At 44.7% G+C, this 20,593-nt stretch overlaps 1 protein-coding gene across 1 annotated transcript in view; it reads left to right on the plus strand.

The window, feature by feature from the left end:
• Positions 1-20,593, plus strand: part of Chchd6 (coiled-coil-helix-coiled-coil-helix domain containing 6) — a 225,879-nt gene that overhangs the window by 179,961 nt on the left and 25,325 nt on the right. The window contains exon 6 of the mRNA XM_048416602.3: positions 1,790-1,860. Coding sequence (XP_048272559.1) covers positions 1,790-1,860 — 71 coding nt within the window. The remainder of the gene's footprint in view (positions 1-1,789; positions 1,861-20,593) is intronic.

Genomic DNA, 20,593 nt, shown 5'->3' on the forward strand with positions numbered 1-20,593 from the left:
TCAGCCAGGAGAGTCATGTTAGGGAATGTCACACCGAAGCAGAGCCAACTCTCTTGATACGAGTGCAAAGACTCCAGAGAAGCAGAAAGCCTTCCTGGGCACAGCATTAGTATAGATCTTCCAGTACCAGGCTGCGAGGAAGACCGATGTTTCTTTCGTGTCTGTTGTGTACTGGAGTTATTAACATGCCTTGGGAAAGGACCTCCCTGGTGTAGTGAGAGGAGACTAGAAGGGATAGGCTATGTGACTGTTCTACACATAGACCCTGGTTCTCCCTGCGAGTGATTTTGTATTCCTAAGCTTCCCTACCGGAGTCTCCTTCCCATGCCATGCTGATCCCCAGTCACCCTTCCCTGAAAATATAGAGAGTGGGCAGGTAAATCTCAGAGAGCCGGTAAAAGTAGAGCCTAGTTCCAGCCCAGACCTGCATTCATACCTGTGGTTCCCTAGAGGAAGTCCTCTGGCTTAAATCCCTTTCCTCTAGACTTGGACTCCACACCACAGGATGGGCTCTCCTGGCAACCCTGATTCAGACCTCTCCCTGTTCATCCACGGCCTGGCTGGCTGCTTTTCTTTAGCAGGTAGGTAGGCGGAGTCAGGCTGAATCAGGCTGAGCCTGACAGATGTGCAAGGAAACACAGCCCTGAAACTTCACAGTCCCTTCACTTGTCACACCCACTTGTTGCAAAGACTGACTGATGGACTTGTTTGCTCATCTGTGAAAGAGGGGGAGCCCCTTCTCACGAGTGAATAGTTAGCTATGCAAAGGGCCCAACCTTGGCACCCCACACAAAGGCAACTGCTTCATACCCCACTCAAGACATCTAACCATTTACCCTACACCTCTTTACAGGGACCACCTGACCCACTCTGCCTCAGCCTCCAGGTTTGGCCTTCCCCCATCCCCTATATGTCTATCCAACTGTGTATGGGCCTGAGCACTCCCACCTGGAGTGCTGTGTCCTGAGGTTGGAAGGGGCATCAGTATCAGTCTCTGAGAGCAAGTGAAGATGCTGGAGTTTTAGAGAAAGGGAAAGTGCTAGTCTGGACCTGTGTGGCCAGAAGTGAGTAACAAGTTAAGCAATTTATCTACCATCACAATGTGCTACCAGGGTCAAACCCAGCTGACTTGTTCTTGCTCCTAGGCTTTCCCTGCCAGCCTGACTCTGTGTGTGTGCAGTGGATAACTTCAGGAAGGGCAAGGTATATGCCATCAGACCCTCCCACAGAGCATCATGGGAAGCAGCAGAGCATGCCATAGCCAAGGAATCAAGACACTGGATACTGCTGACATTGTCCCTTGCTATTTTGGCTCGTCACTTGACCTCTGTAGACAGTGTGGTCCACTTGTCCAATAGGAACTGTAGTAGATCAAGTTCAGCACCAGTTTTATTGTTGTTGCTTGTTTGTTTTGTTTTTTTCTTTTGTTTTTTATTTTCTTTTACTAGTAATAAATGCTTCCGACTTTGCAGACCATGCAGGCTCCACCACAGCCATTCTACTGATCCTGTAGTGTGCAAGCAGCCAAAGACATGGTGTGTATGGCCACGGGCCAGTGAAACTTTATTTACAAAAAAGGTAGCCAGCAGATTTGGCATGTGGCCTGAAGCTTGCTATGGTTTGCAATTCACTTTTCTGGGTTTCTAGCACAGTGATCAGCATGCCAGGACCTAAACTGTGCTGACACCAGTCAAGATATTGGTATCTTCCAGTTCTGCCGTGATTTTGTCCTACAGGCTTCCAGAAGGAGATGGCACTCTTTGGTAACCAGTTCTGTTTCTCTTTGCAGAATGCCGAGATATATAAACTGTCTTCCCAGCAATTCCATGAGGCGGCTTCAAAAGCAGAGAACACAATAAAGTAAGAATCTGCTTATTGTTCTTTGTAAACTTGTGCGTTTGTGAAAATTCCCTTGTGTGGCTTGAAACCTGCTACCACCTGCCTGATGGCAAATTTCTCTAATAACAAGACAGCCATCTGTTCCTCAGCCCCCTCAGCTGGGCTGACGGTAGCCATTGGCCATCAGTAATTGCCCAGCTTAGCACAGGGCACTTCTCAGCTCCCTGGCACGTTGCAGTGTGCTGTAGCCACTGTCTTTCTCTGGACCAGCAACTGCTTTGTTGTCTAGCTAGGTCAGCAGCAATGAACAGGCTCCAAGGGAACTGGGGAGGGGGGATGGACAGTCATCCTGACCATCTACTTTATGAGGGGTAGGGTGGGGCTCTCAGCATGTCCCCTGTGGGAGCTTCCTGCTCCTGCTGGAACACACAACCTAGCATAGGCAACTCCATGCTGTGTTTCCAAATAAGCTAGTGCTCTCTACCCCATCTGCCATGCTCCTGAGCTGTCCATGAACACCCTGAACCAGGACATTAGAAACAGAGTGTGGGCCTGCTCACGAATCATTTGAGTGCAGATCTCTGGGGAGGGAAAACGATTCTGAAGTGTGAAGATGATCTCTAGGCCAGGAGACTAGAATTCTCCAGTGAACTCCTACACTACTCCCTTGGCAGTCTCTCTCCCAGAAAATTGGATGAGTCACCAGGAAAGCCCATCATGGTACAAAATGGTTGTTGATCTGACAACATGAGAAGACGGTATCATGGGGGGTGGGGTAGCTATGAGGTGACAAAGCACTAGTGAAAATGCTATAAATAACTGTAGGCAGAGTTTTTCATCGAGACTGTCGGTCAGCTCTGTCCCACCAGCTAATAGTCACACAGAGACTATTAATTATAAATGCTTGGCCTGTATCTTAGGCTTGTTACTAACCAGGTCTTACAAATTAAATTAACCCATATCTTATTTATATTATACCATAAGGTATATGTCTTGATACCTTATCTCATTTCAGCATGTTCATCTCCTTCTTCCTCAGCACCTCCTCATGACTCCTGAGACTCTTGTGACTCTGCCTGTCCTACCTAAAGGCTGTCAGCTCTTTATTAGCCAATGAGAGTAATATGTATTCATAGTATACAAAAAGATTATTCCACAGCATTTTCCCTTTTTGTCTTAACTATAAAGGAAAGTTTTAACTTTAATATAGTAAAGGAATGTTTTAACTTTAACATAGTAAAACTATATATAACAAAAACAGTTATGAATTAAGAATTACAGTTGCAATATCTAACCAATTTGTATTTGGCAAAATTAGGGAAAATATTCTCTTATTTATCTTATCTTTGTGAGTCTAAAGTTTTATACCTAATTTACCTTTTATCATAACTAAGGAAAACTTTAAGTCTAATTATTTAGTCTTTAACTCCATCAAAAACCCCAGAAGGGTCTAATATTACCTAATGGCAGGGACATCTGACTACCTGGACAGTCACCCAAAGTTCTTCTGCAGTGTTGGGGCATCCAGCTTTGGTCCACAGGCCTAGTATATCTGACAGACATTTTGAGAAAGAAGGAATTTTGAAGGACTTTCCTACCTTGTCTTGGCAAAGTGTGACAGTCAACTTTTTGTGTCTTGCTGGTCCAGTTTGGACAGTATACTGTCAGCAATTGAAAACATACCTAATATGACTACAAATTGGATTGTTGTATATGACTAACTACCAACCTGACTTCTTAATTATGCATTACAGTTTTAAGTGAGCTACATAAGCACAGTACCCCCCAAACAAGAGTATAAACATACATATAGTATAACAAAATTAACTTTAACTTTGTATCGCTAAACCAAAATTTATACCAATGTAAAATATTTTCAGATTAATAGCTGTTTTTGGATTAAAGCAGATTCAGTAATTTACCCTTTTATCTCATCATTTCTATATCATATACCCCATTTTTCCTTTAGAAAGAGGTCTTTGAATTTAACTCTTTTGTTTACCCTTTTTTTTTGTTTTACTATGACCAATAACAACTTGTAAGCAACCCTTTAAATGATGACAAATATCCATGACCAATATTTTGGAAAATGGGCATGTTTTTCTAGAATGCTTCTATTGTATGGGACATTGGCATCTTTGGAGACCCTGAGAAAATTTAGGATAATGGTTAAGTCTTGGCTAGAGTAGTTTGTGAGACTGGGCCATCCCAACCAGCAGCCTTGAAGCTGTTCTGGATGCAGAACTCTTACGAAACTGCAACAGAGGCATTTTGAGATGCTGGATCACCTGGACATTCATCTTATTGGTGTTTGGTCCCCTTCCTCTGAAAATACATAAGCTTTTGAAGGTAACATACAAATCTGCATTAATGTAAGTATAGACTGTGTGTAGTATATAAGTTAGCTAAAGATGATTTTTTTTGTTTTATGTTTTGGTATAAAACCTGTTTTGTAGTTTTTCTAGGTTTATTTCCTTATGTTTATAGCCAGAAATTTTAGGGGACCTTCCTCGATCAAACCTGGTCCATATCAACCTAGAATGAATCTACAGCCTCTCTCATTTCCTGTAGAAATAAAAGCATAGCCTCCTACTCAAAGCAACACACCTTTTGACTCCCATTTTGAAATCAAGATATTCTTAAAATATGTAGGTTGGTTTAATCTGGCAGCTTTCATAATCCAGTGTCTCTTAGCAGCTATCACTCATTCATCAGCAGTTAAAAAATTTAAAGACCACACAGTAACATACAGGATCCAGACTCTATGTATTTTCAATCTTTACATAGTTTATTATTGTTTTTTATTTCTTTTTGAGGACTTTATTATTTTTAAACTATTTTTTATTCTACGACTGTATATATCTTTTCTCCTTTTTCTCCCAAGCCTATGTATATTTTTAAACACACTGTAACCGATTAGAAGTTTCTTTCATCTGGATCTGTCTTTACTGTGTATCTCTAATCTTTTTCGTCTGTGTGAGCAAAACTTAAATGACGGGCTCCTCCTTCAGTTGTCTTAGTCTAGCCTCATGGCAGAGGTACCAGGAAGCCATGTTTTCTGCCCCAACTCTGGGAACTTTTTAGATCCATACTGCCACTGAGTAGTGTGCTGCCTACAGTTTATGAACTCCATTTAATTGTTCAGTAACAGGGCCTCTTAAAAGTGCCACACCTCTGATTGCTGCTAGCACCTGAAGGAAGGCAGTTATCAAGAAGCCAGATTTGTTTCTGTTTTTTACTTGTTTGGAATCTTCTTTTAAGCTTTCTCAGATTTTTGTGTGGATACACATTGTCCCATGTTGGGCACCATTTATAGGTGAAGTTTTTCATGGGCACCATCAGCTCTGTCCTACCAACCAGCTCTCCAAATAACCACACAGAAACTTATTATTAATTATAAGTGCTCAGCCAATAACTCAGGCTTGTTATTAGTTAGCTCTTACAATTTAAATTAACGCGTATTTTTTTTATAGTCTGCCAAGTGGCTCGGCACCTTATTTCAGTATAGCACGTTCATTTGCTTCCTCTGAATCTCCTCAAGACTTCTGAGAATCTCGTGACTCCACACTTGCTCCTCCCAGCATTCTCTCTCCCCAAAAATCCAGCCTAACTATAGGCTGTCAGCTCTTAATAAAGCCAGTGAGAGTGATGCATATTCATAGTGTACATGTGAAGAGCCAGGAGAATAGGGTGGGACTGATGTACAGTCAGAACTGACTGGAGGGTTTGGTGGAATGGCATAAGGAACAGTGTTGGGCTTCTGTTCCCATGTGTGAAACACTTGCAGCTAAGGGAGTACTGGCAGGCAGCACCAAGGAAGAAACAGTCTGGGGACAGAAAATAACAGCCTTGAAACTTCAAGCTCTAGAGTGACAATGGGAATATGGAAATGTGGAAGTACAGGGCTTTCCCATCAGATAGAAGGAGACAAGGAAAGGTATAGGTACACAGCCATTGGTGTGTTTCTCCTTCCCATCATCCTCACAGACCTGAGCATTGCATGTCCCCGAATGACAGAGGGCATTTAGATGTCCTGTAAGTGTGTGTCATCTGCCTATAGGTGTCCCTCCCTTATTGGAGGGACAGCAAAACCCATTTCAGCTCTTCTTAAACACTAGCTTCATGCAATATTGTGAATGCCTCACATCAGATCAGGGAGGTGGGGGAGGAGCCACTGCAGCAGTACAACCCCTGACTATATGAGGGGCCTCTTCACCTGCAGGAAGGTGAAGCTGATTAACTGTTAAGGACCCGGTGCCCTGTCACATGCCTTTGTGAGCCTGACTTCATTGTCACAGGCCACTCCTACAAGGTAGAAATGGAGCAGTATGGATTTTACGAGGTGAAAGTCGGTGGTCTTGTGTATATTTGTAGCATGCCTGGATGACTACTGCTGCTTGCTGAGCCTATATTGAATAGTATATGGCTTTGCCCCCTTTCAGTTTGGTTCTCTAGTGTGCTATTGCTGGTGTCAGTGTACACTTGGAGAAGAAGCTAGGAAAAGTTGCAAGGACCCTTACTTTACCTGAGACCTCAGTTTGTATCTTACTTGTGCCGCCTACCCAAAGTCATGGGTATTACAGGCATAATCCCAGCCATTGGGTAGAGAGTAAGAACTCTAAAAAGATACAACCTCGAAAAGGGGAGTTAGACCATTAGGACATAGTCTTGAAGGGGATATTGGCCCTCATCCTTTGTTCCTTGCTTCCCAGCTACTGTGAGGTGAGCAGGTCTCCTCTACCACAAGTTCCCAGCATGGTCTATTGCATTGTTGTCGCAGATCCAAAGCATCACTATCAAATGACCATGTACTAAAGCTTCTGAATCTATAAGCCAAGTAGACTTTTCCTTTTTCCTTCTGTTAAGCTGATCTGACCAACACAGTGAATATCTGTTGGGGATGGGGTTATAGCTTAACTCAGACTGCTTCAGAGCTCTGGCCTTCCTTTATGTCTGTGTCTCTGATGTCTTTTTTCTTAAAAATCTATTTATTATAATTATTATTATTACTATCATTATTTTGATTTTTCGAGACAGGGTTTTGCTGTAGTTTTAGAGCCTGTCCTGGAACTAACTCTTGTAGACCAGGCTGGCCTCGAACTCACAGAGATCCACCTGCCTCTGCCTCCCAAGTACTGGAATTAAAGGCGTGCGCCACCACCGCCTGGCCTATTTTATTATTTTTAAGTGTGTGTGTGTGTGTGTGTGTGTGTGTGTGTGTGTGTGTGTGGCAAACAACTGTTAGTTACCTGGCATCAGTGCCAGAAACCCAACTCAGGTCCTTTTTAAGAACATTACATGCTCTTAACAATGGAGCATCTCTTTAGCCCCTCTGCTGTCCTTCTAAGATCTCTGGGAGGACTCCATTTTCCCGCCTCCAAATAGGGTACACTGTAATACTCTATATGATGGTATAGCAAGACTGTACAGAAAGAATGGCTAGAGGCTAAGTCAGCATTCTTCAGAAACCAAGCTGGGTCTCTGAGAGATGATTGGGTCATGCATGTTGAATCCTTGTCAGTGGGACTAGTGTCCATATGAAAGGGACACCAGAGCATCACCTTGTCCCTCCTACCCTGAGAAGACACAGGGAGAAAGCGCCGTTCATGAAGCAGGGCTATGGAGCTGCCTACACTGAACTGCATGGGCTCTCCAGCCTTCAGGACCATGTTTAAGAAGTAGATGTTGTTTGTAAGCATCTGTGAGTCTCAGCTCCAGTCAGTACTAAGAGATGTTAATAATGGCAGCCATTGAGTCACTTCACAGCACTTGCTTGGTGGAGAAGGATTTGATAGAGTTTCCAGAATACTGTCTTTTCCCTCATGTAGTAAACAGTGCAAAGTTAGAAAGTATTTTCCTTAAATATCAAAGGAAAAAATGTTTGTGAGATTTTTCGAATTAGCAAATGATTGCAAATTGCATTGTAAATGTCACAGGAATGAATGCCAGCTGCTGGTGGCAGAAATGGTGGGAGTTTCCTTCCAAGACAGTGGAGCATTGCTAACAGCTCTGAGTAAACCGAATGATTACTTAGATGGTAAACTCTGTCATTGTTTTTATTCATTCACTTGCCACACGTGGCGTAGGTCCTGTTCCTGATGGCATGCTAGAATTGAGGTTTTAGCTAGGAACAGGGCAGCTTCTGCCTCTGCCAGGAAGAGCCTACTGACATTTGATCAGAAAACAGTATCTTCAACTGAATTGCAGAGAAAGCAACTTCCCAGACAAATGTTCACTGTGATCTACTAGTACTGTGAAAGATGGGGAGAACGAGTTTGAAATGCCCAGCCAAGGAACCTGACCTAGGCTAGACTTTGCAAAGGAAATGTCATTTGAACTCACTCCTCCAAGCTGAGAAGCTGCCAGAGAAAGGAAGGGGAAGCTAGTTTGAGCATGTGCAAAAGCCCTGAGACAAGAAGTCATGTGGTTCACTTAAGGAACTGAAAAATGGTCAGTGTGGCCAAAGTAATGAGCAGGAAGAGACACACAGATGAAGTTCCTAGAAGTAAGCAGGGACCATGTTGACATTACATGACATATTTTAGTTTTGTTGTAAAAATGCAAAGTGTGGGCTGGAGGGATGGCTCAGAGGTTAAGAGCACTGGCTGTTCTTCCAGAGGTCCTGAGTTCAATTCCCAGCAACCACATGGTGGCTCATAACCATCTATAATGAGGTATGGTGCCCACTTCTGGCCTACATGGGTAAATGCAGACAGAACACCATATATAAAATAAAATAATAAATAAATATTTTTTTAAAAAAGAATGCAAAGTGTATCCTTGTGAAATTTAGCAATACCTCAACCAACAATGTTCTGCATGGGTGCTGGCCCCAGAAGATTGCAGTGGGGCTGAACACTTCCACAGCATTTCGCATCTGTTTGGTGCTCTGTGCACACAGACCTCTAATAGCCAGTGCTGAAAACAACAGTACAGGCAATTGTGCACAGCACACCATGCTTGGTGATCACATATGGCCGTGCTGCTGGTTTAGTGCTCAATATACCAGACTACTCTTGGTCATTATTGTAGCATGTGCTCATTCCACATTAATAGTCTGCTGTGTGACATGGACAGTGGCTTCCAACATCTTATGGGTACATTGTCTCAATTGCATCAGGGGACCACACCTAGTGACTGACACATGCCATATAGGTTTGTATCGCGTGATTTAGCTGATTTAAGGGATCAATAATAAGCCTCTCTACTGTTCACATGGTGTTGCTAACAACACATTTCTTCAGAACAGTTCCTTGTGGATAAACAGTGAATAACTTCCACACCCAGCTTTATTTCCTTTCTTCTATCTTCGGTCATGCCTGTAAATTCTCTCTTGAGCCTATAGCTTTGCTACAGCATTTAAGTTCTGGGCTGATATATTTTCTTTACAATTCATTTTTTTCTACTTTTAATTCTGATTTCTTCTATTGAAGAAATGTATTGATGATTTTCCAAACATTGAAGGATTCTCTGCGTTTGGTATGATTGCTCTCTAGTTTAGTTTGTTAATTAGTGACTTGAGAACAGGAAACTGAAATTGTTTGGAAGCTTGATTTATGATCCAGTATATGGTCTGCTTTGGTAACCCTCCATGGTTACTCTTCACTGTCAGCTCAACTGGATTTGGAGTCACTTAGGAGACGCCTCTCTGTGTGTATCTTTGAGTTTTTTTTGCAGAGAGATCTGCCTGAAGAGGGAGACTTGCCCTAAATGTGGGCAGCACCATCGTCATGGCTAGGCTCCTGAACTGGAAAAAATTAATTGTGAACCAGCATTCACATCTCTGCTTCTTGTTTCTACAACCTTTTGTTCTTCTGGGAATTCTTAATTCCATAGCAGGGAGTGTTTCTTTTCTGCTAGAAGGTACAACAATCCCATTGAATTGGAAGCTTAGATTTCCCTGGCCACTTTGGGCTTGTGATTGTCCTTTACAACTTTACTGTTAGCAAGGATGAGTGTTCCAGACCGCTAAAGGAGAAATTGAACTGTTTATACTCAGTGGGGGTAAGGAAAATGTGCCTGGAGGCAGGAGTCCTTTTAGGTACCTCTTGGTATTTCCATGCCTTATGATTAAGGTCAGTAGGAAACCATAACAACCCAATCCAGGAAGGATGATAAATGACCCAGACACTTCAGGAATGAGGTATGAGTCACCCCTCTAGGTAAAGAACCAAGATCTGCCTGCTGAGGGTGAAGGGAAAGTGAGGTGGGTAAGAAAAGAATGTGCTCTAAGTGCCAGTTATAGCTAGTCAGAAAAGGAGAGGAATAGCTGATGCAGTCTTTGTGTGCAGTTAAAAGGGAATTCTGCAATGGACATGCCCCACACTCATTCACTGAGTAAAGTTGTTAGGTTGCATGCTGTACTGCTGTCACTACTGACTAGACTTATGCATTGTTTCTTTGTGGTCACGTCCCTTCTGGCTCAAGAACTGATGGTGCACACATGTAGCCCCAGTGATTGGAAGATGAGGTAGGTGAAACATGAGTTTGAGGACAGCCTGGGCTGCAAAGTGAGACACCCCCCTACACACACAGAAAAACAAAACTTCCTTTAGTGTTTCTCTTAGTGTAATTTCCTAATAAAAATCTTTCTATTCATATTTGTCTGGGGCATCTGTTCTCCACTGTCACTGAGATGGGATCAGCAGTTATTTCCATCTCTGAGGAGATTTTTATGTTGATGTCTTCTTCTATTGATATTGATGCTACCATCATTACACTGGGATTCTTTTACGATTTCTCTCTGTCTTTGACTTTTAGCACTTTTAACAAGGCATATTTAGGCATGAATTTTCTTCCTTTTTCTGTTTTGGTGGTTCATGTCTTGGATTTTAGCACCCTTGTCAGTCTTAGGCATTTTCTGGCATTCTCTAGGCAAATATCCTTCTCTGCTGCTTTACCTTCTCCCCTCTAGGCTTCCAGATGTGGATTACCGCTGCATGTGTCTCTTGGTTTTGTTTTTGCTTTTCTGCTTTCATCATCTATTAAGATCTTATTGCTGTAGCCTGGTGTTCCAATTGAACTTAGATTCACTGGTCCTTTCTTCATGGGGGCAAGTTTACCTCTGACTGAGCTCTGAATCAATTATCACATTTTCTCCAGTTATTAATGTCCCTCTTTAAGGCTGTCCAGTCTGATGAGCATCTGCCCTTTGGTGTGTCTTTTCTTGGATGTGTTAGCTATGCTTATTTCAAATCCATCTGAGGTCTGCTTCTGCTACCCTTCTCCATCTTAGACAGTTTTTTTGTGTTCCTAGTGGTTCTCAATTGCATGTCAAAACCGTAGATGTTTTGGTTGTGGTTTCTTTTCAGAGATGTCCTTGGTGGCAGGCTGTTCGAATGAAGCAGGTCGTCTTATTCTCAGGGACTCAGTTGACTCAACTAAGCTTGAATAGTCTTCTTGGCAGTCAGGTGAGTCACCCTATTCCCAGGGTGTGGCTCTCCAGAATGTTTCCTGCTTAAAACTCTGAACCGTAGTTTTAGTTTTCTCAGTTGTGGGAACCTTCTAAAAACACCCTTGGCCCTTCTGCAGTCTTTCCATGAGCTTCTTAGCCTCTTAAGTGTCTTAGGAATTTATAAGTGTTTTAAAGGAAAAAAACTGCATGTTTCTAGCCTCCCACCTAGGCCTTGAGCTAGTTGTGCAGCCATCTCACAAGGAGTGCTGTCTCTCTGCATCCCCATGAGATCACCCTGCTGACCCTTCGCTGAAGCCATGAACTGATAGAAATGCTATGGGAAAGTGGCCCAAGAATGCACATCCATCTCTGCATGGCTCCCTTCTCAGATCCTGGCCTGTTCATCCTGGTTTCCTTAGTACTTAGATACCTGCAAGGATTGGCTTTTATGGCAAGGTAATGTGGGTCTCCCTCTGTTGCTTCACTGCTGCTGAGGCAGAGCTGACAACCTCTGAGGAATGGCTGTACTCAGCAGGCAGAGAAAGGCCTTGCAAGTTCAACAAACAGGAAGTCTTAAAGCAAATTTGGCAGTACTACTCCAGCAGCACAGGGGTGGTCCTAGAAACCTCCTATTATCTCCAGAGGCCTGTGGCAGGTCCTGATGACTCTGACCTCTGGGCCAGTTGAAGACTCTTCTTGGTGAGACTCTTCTTTGGGGACTTTTGCTTTGGAAGAATTGAGTTGTTGGTGTAGATATGAACACCCAAAGTGTGTGTATGCCCTTCCACCTCACTCATGCACCGTGGGCGGATTGCTCTGGCTTTCTGAAGGAAGAGATTAAGACCCCAGGGAACATCCTGCATTTATTGTGTCACATCTATTTTTTATGACAACCTTTAGTCCTCTCCCCGTGGGAATCATTCACAGCTTGCCTTGGCTTCTCATTGTCAGGAAGCTTATACTGTCCTCCTGGAGCAGCCTTAGAGAGTCTAGAACAACCAAGCCAAGAGGAAGAGAGTTATAAACTGTCTCCTGAAACTGAGTCATTGTGCTCCTAGGATTTTGATCCCGGGGCTCTGGCTAAAGTCCCTTGGAACTTGCTGTTTGAGCTGCCATCCTCCCTGGAAGACAGGAATTGCAACACAGACTGTAATGGGTGACCTTCCTCCACCTACAAGCTGAGTCCCTCAGTTTGCATCTATTTAGTGAGCTGATGACAGATTGATCAGAACACCAAATAAAGTGGTATTCTTTCAACATTCTTAATCCAGGTAGCATTCAGCTCCATCTGAACTCAATGCGATGCCAGTGGCTCAAATCCTTGTTTAGTTACCTTAGCTATGACTTCCTCTAAGAAGTTAATAAACCAGGGATCCATCAGAGGTGGACCAGTGCATCCAGTGAGTGAACACCATGACACAGGTGCTTTGTGATACCCTATCTGCCATCTTTTTCTCAGACTTTTTTTTCAGGCTGGTGTCCATGCAGAAAGACAAGGCAGCTATGGTAGGTTAGTTGGTGTTTCAGATACAGTGTCCTGGTATAGAAACTGAGACAAGCCTTGTGTCTTCCTGTGCAAATTCTTACAGAGACCACTGTGGTGATCCCAGGGTGACTATGGAGGCAGTTTTCCATGCTTTTCCACTTGACTCCCCTAACTCTACCTCAAGGCAAGAACAAATTGCTTACTAATACATAGACTGGCTGGCTGCCTTAGTGCCATCAGACGGGGAAAGGAAAGAGGGGAAGAGTATACACATGTGCATGCACTTGAGCTTTTCTAGGCTGCAGGACATTGGCAGGACATTACTCCCATGCCACTGCAAAGTGATGACTCCTGGGGGAAGGAAGAGCCTTGAAAAGGAATGATCTCTAAAGCATGGTGTGTGTAGGTAAAAGGTTGGATGCTCACCTGCTCCAGTCAGCAATGGGGTAGACATCTCAAGTGGACCCCAGTATACTCTCACCAAACTTGAATGTGGTCCCCCGGCTACTTTCAGCATTGCCCTCCTGTGCCTAGTAACAGCAGTTAGATAAGCATTTGAACTGAAACCCTTTTGCCACCCCTGGTTCAGATGAATTCTAATGACGGAATTGCGAATCTGAGACTGTGTTTGGCTCCTGCTTTCAGAACACTGTTGGGTTATGTGTCCTTGTACAACCTGCTTTCTGTATAGGATGTCCTCTCTTTTTTGTGTATACCATGCTTGTTTAAGCCCGTTTTCTGTTTGCTGCCCTGTCATCCATAACTCATCCAGTATCACGCTGCTCTATGTCCCCACAACCCAGCCCAAAACATGGCATGGTAGAAGTGTACCAGAGAGTAGCTGAGGGAACCAATGTTCCAGAGTGGCAGGCAGGGTTGGGAGTGAAAACAGACTTCTGTGAGAGCCTCTGCCAAAGACAGAGGTCACACCCTGCTTTGAGGTCAGTCAGTAACTTATGCCAATCACAACTTAAGGTACAGCCTGTGTCAGATAACAGAACTATTGAGGCATACTTCTGCAGGGTGTTTAGACAACATTGGATGCTTGTTAAGCCTCTAGCAAAGTATGTGACCCACATGCACTGTTAGTGCTAGCTCACATATTAGCAAGCACACCCTGCCCTTGATACACAGGGTGTGGTCACAACTGAATTTGGAGCCACAAGGGCCAGGGAAGGGAGGCTGGTACCCAGCAGTTGTCCTTGAAGAGCCCTGCCCCAGCAGAACTTTGAACATAAGCAGCTGTGGATGGAGTACTGCAGTTGTTTGAGGGTGTAAAACAGCAGAGCAGCTCACTGCAGCTATAGAAGCTCCTCAACTATTGACTGGAATAGCAGATGCCCTAGAGAGTGAGCCATAGTGGGGTGGGTAGGCACAGAAGACAGACACTGGTTACTGTTTCTATATGCCCACCTGTCACAGGGCACCTAATGCTCTCCTCATGGGTGTATGGCCCATGATATAGAGAGGCAGGGAAAAGTCTAGGAGAAACCACTGCTGACCATGCCACTTCAGAGGAGCTCAGGGTTTTTGACAGTGCCAAATGAGACTGCCATTGTCTGAAGTGATCATTTTTAAACAATGTGTATTTGTGAGTAGCTTGTATAATTAAAACTTGGAAGATTACTAAAAGGAATTGTGGTGTAGGGGAGTAAAGATCAGGGCTGCTCTCCTCTTGCCAGAAGACTAGCCTCTGCAGCAGGCTAGTCCTGCTCTCCTCAGTCCTAGGCAATATCTCTGTTTTCTTTTTTGTTTTGTTTTGTTTTTTTATTGATTTTTATTGAACTCTACATTTTTTTCTGATCCTCTTCCTGTCTCTCCCTCCCCTTCAACCTTCTCCCAAGGTCCCCATGCTCCCAATTTACTCAGGAGATCTTGTCTTTTTCTACTTTCTACTTCCCATGTAGATTAGATCCATGTATGTCTCTCTTAGGGTCCTCATTGTTGTCTAGGTTCTCTGGGATTGTGGTTTGTGGGCTGGTTTTCTTTGCTTTATGTTTAAAACCCACTTATGAATGAGTACATGTGATAACTGTCTTTCTCTGTCTGAGTTACCTCACTCAAAATAATGTTTTCTAGCTCCATTCATTTTCCTGCAAAATTCAAGGTGTCATTATTTTTTTCTGTTGTGTAGTACTCCATTGTGTAAATGTACCACATTTTCCTTATCCATTCTTCGATCAAGAGGCATTTAGGTTGTTTCCAGCTTCTGGCTATAACAAACAATGCTACTATGAACATAGTTGAGCACATGTCCTTGTGGCAAGGTTGAGAATCCTTTGGATATAAACCCAAAAGTGGCATTACTGGGCCATGAGGAAGGTTGTTTTCTAATTTTCTGAGAAATTGCCACACTGACATCCAAAGGGGCTGTACCAGCTTGCATTCCCACAAGCTATGCAGAAGTGTTTACTTTTCCCCAAACCTCTCCAGCATAAGTTGTCATCAGTGTTTTTGATCTTGGCCATTCTTACAGGTGTAAGATGGACTCTCAGAGTTGTTTTGATTTGCATTTCTCTGATGACTGTTAAGCGTTTCCCTAAGTGTCTTTCAGCCATTTTAGATTCCTCTGTTGAGTTCTCTGTTTAGGTTCGTACTCCATTTTTTTATTGAATTATTTGTTCTTTTGATGACCAATTTCTTGAATTCTTTGTATATTTTGGAGATCAGACCTCTGTCTGATGTGGGGTTAGTGAAGATCTGTTCCCATTCTGTAGACTGTTGTTTTGTCTTGTTGACCTTGTCCTTTGCTTCACAGACCTATCTCTGTTTTTATCAGAAAAAAAAAAAAACACCAACTGTGAACCTGTGGGACACAGACAAACTCATTGGAGTCAGCTGTTATGTACTGCAGGGAGTCTTCCCAGTGGTTGAGGACCTCAGTGACCAAGGCCAACCCCTAAGATAGTTAAGACAAAGAGAGCAAATGAAATGCAGGAATTGCCAGCGGTTTTGTGTTCCTGCTCTGTCATGCCAGCTGAAGTGATTAGCAGGCCCTGGCTGAAGACACTGAGAGACCCCACAGGGAAGGACTGGGTGCCTCACAGGAAAGTCAGGCCTAGTGTGTGGCTTTAGAAGAAGCTGGCAGCAGGTCCTCTGGCACTCCTTGGAGCAGCAAACCTTATCTGAGAAATAGCAAAGCCACAGACCTGAAATTGCAGCTATGAAAACTCAAATGAGATCTAGGAAAGAACTCCCTGACTTGCAGCAAGCCTTCATAATGTCAAACCTTCATCTTCTACCAAAAGTTTTTAAGGAGAAGTAGTAGTGTGGGGTGTTCTCAGGATGCAGCTTGTGTTATCCAGTGCCTCTCCTCCCCGGTGAACCATCAACATACATCTCCCAGGAAGAGCTGCCATGTGGTTTATTGTGGCACTATTATGGGACTAATCCATAGCTTGAGTTCTGGTCCCTGGGCCTACCCTTAGCAGAAGGAAGTTGGGGGGTGGCTGTATTTGTCTGGAAACTTCCTCCCCTTCCTATTTTCATCATTCTTTCTCCCTAAACCCAAGGTTGAGTGATGTCACCTCTGACCTGGTGCAGGCCTCCTTCCTCAGCTAAGGATGAGATGTGGTCCTTGCTGCCTCTGATGCCAGGCAGCCCTGCCTCTGCACACCCTCTTCCCACACAGCACTCACCGCTCTTGTCTCAACCAGGTCTCTGCAAAACATCTTGGCAATCCCCCTGCCTCCACACTATCTAATCCAGTCTGCACAGTGCCCACAGAACCTGAGATAGGACACCTCCACTGCCCCTATGAGTGGCTTTTCATCCATACTTAGTCATCACAGTCTGCAAACCTCAGGCTTCTTGCTGGGAGGAGCTTTGTTACTTCATCTTTGTAACCCCAAACATTTCAAGCACTCAAGGTACTCTTGGGGACACAATGGCCCTTTGGAGCTATGGGAGCCATGAAATGTAAGTGAAGCTCCCTGGAACAGTCTTTGGCATGCCTATCTCTGCCTGAGCTGTTGGGTAGTGCCATGAACCAAACTCTGTGGATCATCCGAGTTCACTGAACTTCACCAGGCAGCCTCAGAGAGATGAAGCAGGCAACTCTGTGCTCAGGCACTGGGGTGAGCAGGAACCTATGGGAAGGTTCTGGTGAGGTGTCGGGAAGGCAGGCCTGGGTTAACTGAGGTTTTTACTGTGCAAAGCTGGGAATTGAGGCTAGTTCTGGACACAAGACCTGCAGTGTACAAAAGCCATTTGGAACTTGTTCTGCAGGCTGCAGCAAGTCATAAAAAAAAAAAAGCTTTAAGTGGGGGAATTGATAGGATTGGATTGGGTTTGTGCTTTAGAAAGATAACTGGCAGCCTTGGGGAGGACGAAGTGACAGTGTTGAGAGCAGAGACAGGGCTCAGTGCTGCCAGCTGGAATGACTCACCCATTCCTCAGCCACAGATTGCAGTGTTCCAGGGACAGAGAATGACAGGACCCTAGGCTCCTACTCCCAGGCAGCGAAACTGTCAGCAGTGAATGAGACAAAAACACAGTGTATGAAGAAACATGCAGAATGATATGGGAAGAGTGGGCAGGCCTGCACTTCTTGGAGAGCTGAAACTGAATGATACAAAGTGCTTTAAAGGAAGCAGAACAAGACAGGGTGGGAGACAGTGACAACACCTGCTGCCCAGCTGAGAGCTGGAACGGGCTCCATGCAGCACAGGTGCAGGTGAAGGTGGGACTCCTGACCAGGGCCTGTTTGTATGCTGTTACCTCCTGTGTTGCAGGCTACCAGCACCTGAGCAAGGAAGGGCAAGGAGCAAGTCTGAGGACTGTGAAATGACATGACTTTACTCTGTGTGTTCTATGGGCCTGGAGCCCATACTTGTCCAGCCAACGCCCACCTGGTAGATTTGGAAGCACTGGTCATGGGCTTATGGGAAGTGCTACCTCAATTCCAGGCTTTCTTCATGTTCAGAGATCCATGACTTAAAACTGAGCTCAGAGACAGCAGTTTGGTAATCCCCTCCCCTTACAAAGACAGAAATGGCATTTCATCCCCAGCTCTATTAATGCGCTCACTTTGGGAATAAAGCCAGTATCCCTGAAGGCAGGGGCTGGGCGCATCTCTTTTGTGCCACTTTTGTTTTCTTTTGAGTGTTGCATTTAGATTAGCTTTTGGGGATTAAATGTTATTATAGTCCAATCTTTTTTCTCCTTTTTTAATCAGTGGAGAGGTGACTGCTTAGCATTGTTGCTGTTAGATTGCTTCCCTGGGCTGTGTCACCTCCCCATTCCTAATCTTTGGGGGAAGCTTGGCTGAGGCTGCAACTGCCCCTGGCATGGGAGGAGCCAGGCCATCCAGTGCAGGCCTGTGGTGTGCCCATGCTGTTTCTCTAGGGAGTAGGGCCTGGTGAGTGAGTAGCAAAGTGTCAGAGAAAAATCCCCTCAGTTCTGGGTGCTGTCAGTGAACGTTGCTTACCTGGCGCCAGCTCCGGACGCTCTTGCCTGTACTAGATTCCCAAAGGCCTGATAGCAGGACCTGCTGGACTGGAGGCTGGTGAACCCCGTCTCTGGCCCTGACATCTAGTCCTCAGGGGACCAGAGTAGATGTCACAGAAGGATGGAGATTTAGAGATAAGTATCCCAGATGTAGTCTCTAAACCATAGGGAGAAATCTTATCTCCAGGCCATGTGGGGGTTCTACCTTTCACCTTCCAAGAGCTAACATTGTCTGACTCCTTAAGTACAGACTGGCTATTCCAAACAAAAGGGTAGGTCGTTCTGGGTGCCCACTTGGAACTCTTCCCACTCCCCTGTAACAAGCTGAGTCATCCTTACACATCCCATTTCCCAGACTGGAGCTCTATGGTACAGAGATGGTGAAGTGACAGGAGCATTCACATCCCCTGCCTTTGTTTTCCCTCAGCCCTCAGAGGAGGCACACACCTTCCTGGAGTCCCCTCTGCTCTCACTGTCAGTGTGTTGTGGGCACCATCTCCCTCATCCAGAGACTGCTCTGACAACAGCAGCATGCCCACAAGATCCTCCTTGGGGAACTGATGCCTGCTGACTCCTCAGCTGACTCCACTGGCCATTGACAAAAGCTTCTTGCACTTCCTCCATGTACATCTCCATATACAGTTATGGACTAGGATCAGGACCCAGTGTCCACTCCATGAGTGGCATTCTAGGTGGACTAAATTCGGCCTGAGGATTTTTTTGTAATTGCGCATCTTTTGGTCCTTGTACTCCACCTTCTAATAACCTCTTGGTCATTGTTTCTTCATATTTCTACTAAGTCACTGATGACCTTGGTGAGTTATCCAAGCCTGAAAAACTCCATCAAGACTTCTACTGTGTGACTCTTGTTCAGGCAGCTTTTAACTACTAAGTCCCTGGCCATCAGCTTGTGCTATCACTTCTTCACTACAGGCTGGATGGTGAAGGAATTCTTCCAGGGATGTGGATGGATGCTTGGGCTGTCAGGGCATTGGTCCTCACTCTCCTAGCCAGGATTCCTGGAGAAGGAAAGGCGAGATTGGGGTATATGTGTTTATCAGACCCATGCATTCCTGCTGCTGTGTCTCCCCTTTCAGCTTCTCTCAAACCAGTCCCCTGCTGAAGTCAACCCAGCATCTACCAGGGCAGCTTGCTCCTCTAGAGTATGCTGTGCCTGTTCTCTGCTGACTGTAGCAATAGTGGCATGGTCCCCAGACTGCCCACACTGTGCTCTTGAGCACAGTTCAGTGGATGGAGGGGGTGGTAGACATGGGAAGAATCATGGTCCTCTGATCATTCTCCTGCCCACAAAGACCTTCTGTGCTTTCTTCTAGTGTTTGTTCTGTTTGTTGGGAGGAAGCCAGCTATATGCAGAAGGACATGGGCTTTGCAGCAGAGAACTCAGTCAAATAATTGTAGTGTCTCCCATGGTGGCCCCTCTCAGCCTCAGTTGTATTGTCCCTAACCCTTGACCCTCAGTAGCTCCCAGGGCTGAGTTCATCCTGCCCCTTCCCTTCTCAGATTTGTGATACAGTTCTTCATCTATTTTGGAAGGCAGATAGGAGAGCATGTCTATCTCCATTTCATTGTCACTCAAGCCCATCTGATTATATGCTCTCCTTCTTGTTCCTTTCCCCAAGAGCCCCACAGTACAGAGAATGAGGACTGCGTTGGCTCAATGTTCCTCCTCCTAGCTAGCAGCCTCCTCCCTGCAGCCTCCTGGGCCCAGCCAAGGTCATCAGGAAGCCTGGCAGAGGAGGGTATGTTCCTTTTCCCTCAGGTGGCAGCTTTGGTACAACAGTGGCGGTGGGTTTCGTAAAGCTTTGTCCTGTGTCTAACACCTGGAGCCCTGCCCAATTCCGTTGCAGGACTCGTCCTCTTCCCTTCCATAAAGAGACAGGATTACCTACCTAATGATCAGTGTCTTGTGTGGGGGCTTTTTTTTTTGGAAATTTCTTTTTTTATTCATAAAAGTACATTTTTTTCTCAAAAGGGGCTCTAAAAGGGCAGTCACTATAAACAGTAAATAGCCTTAGCAAATTATGAAAAACAAGAACAAATAACCTAAAAGTAAAAAAAAAAAAAAAAAAAAAAAAACAAGCCCAAATAACCCAAAGCAAAAACAAAAACAAAAATTAAGATTAGCAGCATTCTCTTGAACAGCACAGACCTAAAACCTGTGGCTGGCTTTGGAGTCATGGTAGGAAGGCAGTCATCAATTGTAGCAGTATTTTTTTTTCCAGCAGATTTTTTTATTACTTTATAAATAATACCATTCAAAATTTCCACTTCCTCCCCCCTCCCACTTCTCTCTCTCCCCCACACACCCTCCCCCTCCCCCTCCAGTCCTAAGAGAGGGCAGGGTACCCTGCCCTGTGGGAAGTCCAAGGCCCTCCCCTCTCCATCCAGGCTTAGGAAGGCATGCA

Source organism: Myodes glareolus, chromosome 6 (genome assembly GCF_982192425.1).
Source record: "Myodes glareolus chromosome 6, mMyoGla1.1, whole genome shotgun sequence".
NCBI lineage: Eukaryota > Metazoa > Chordata > Mammalia > Rodentia > Cricetidae > Myodes > Myodes glareolus.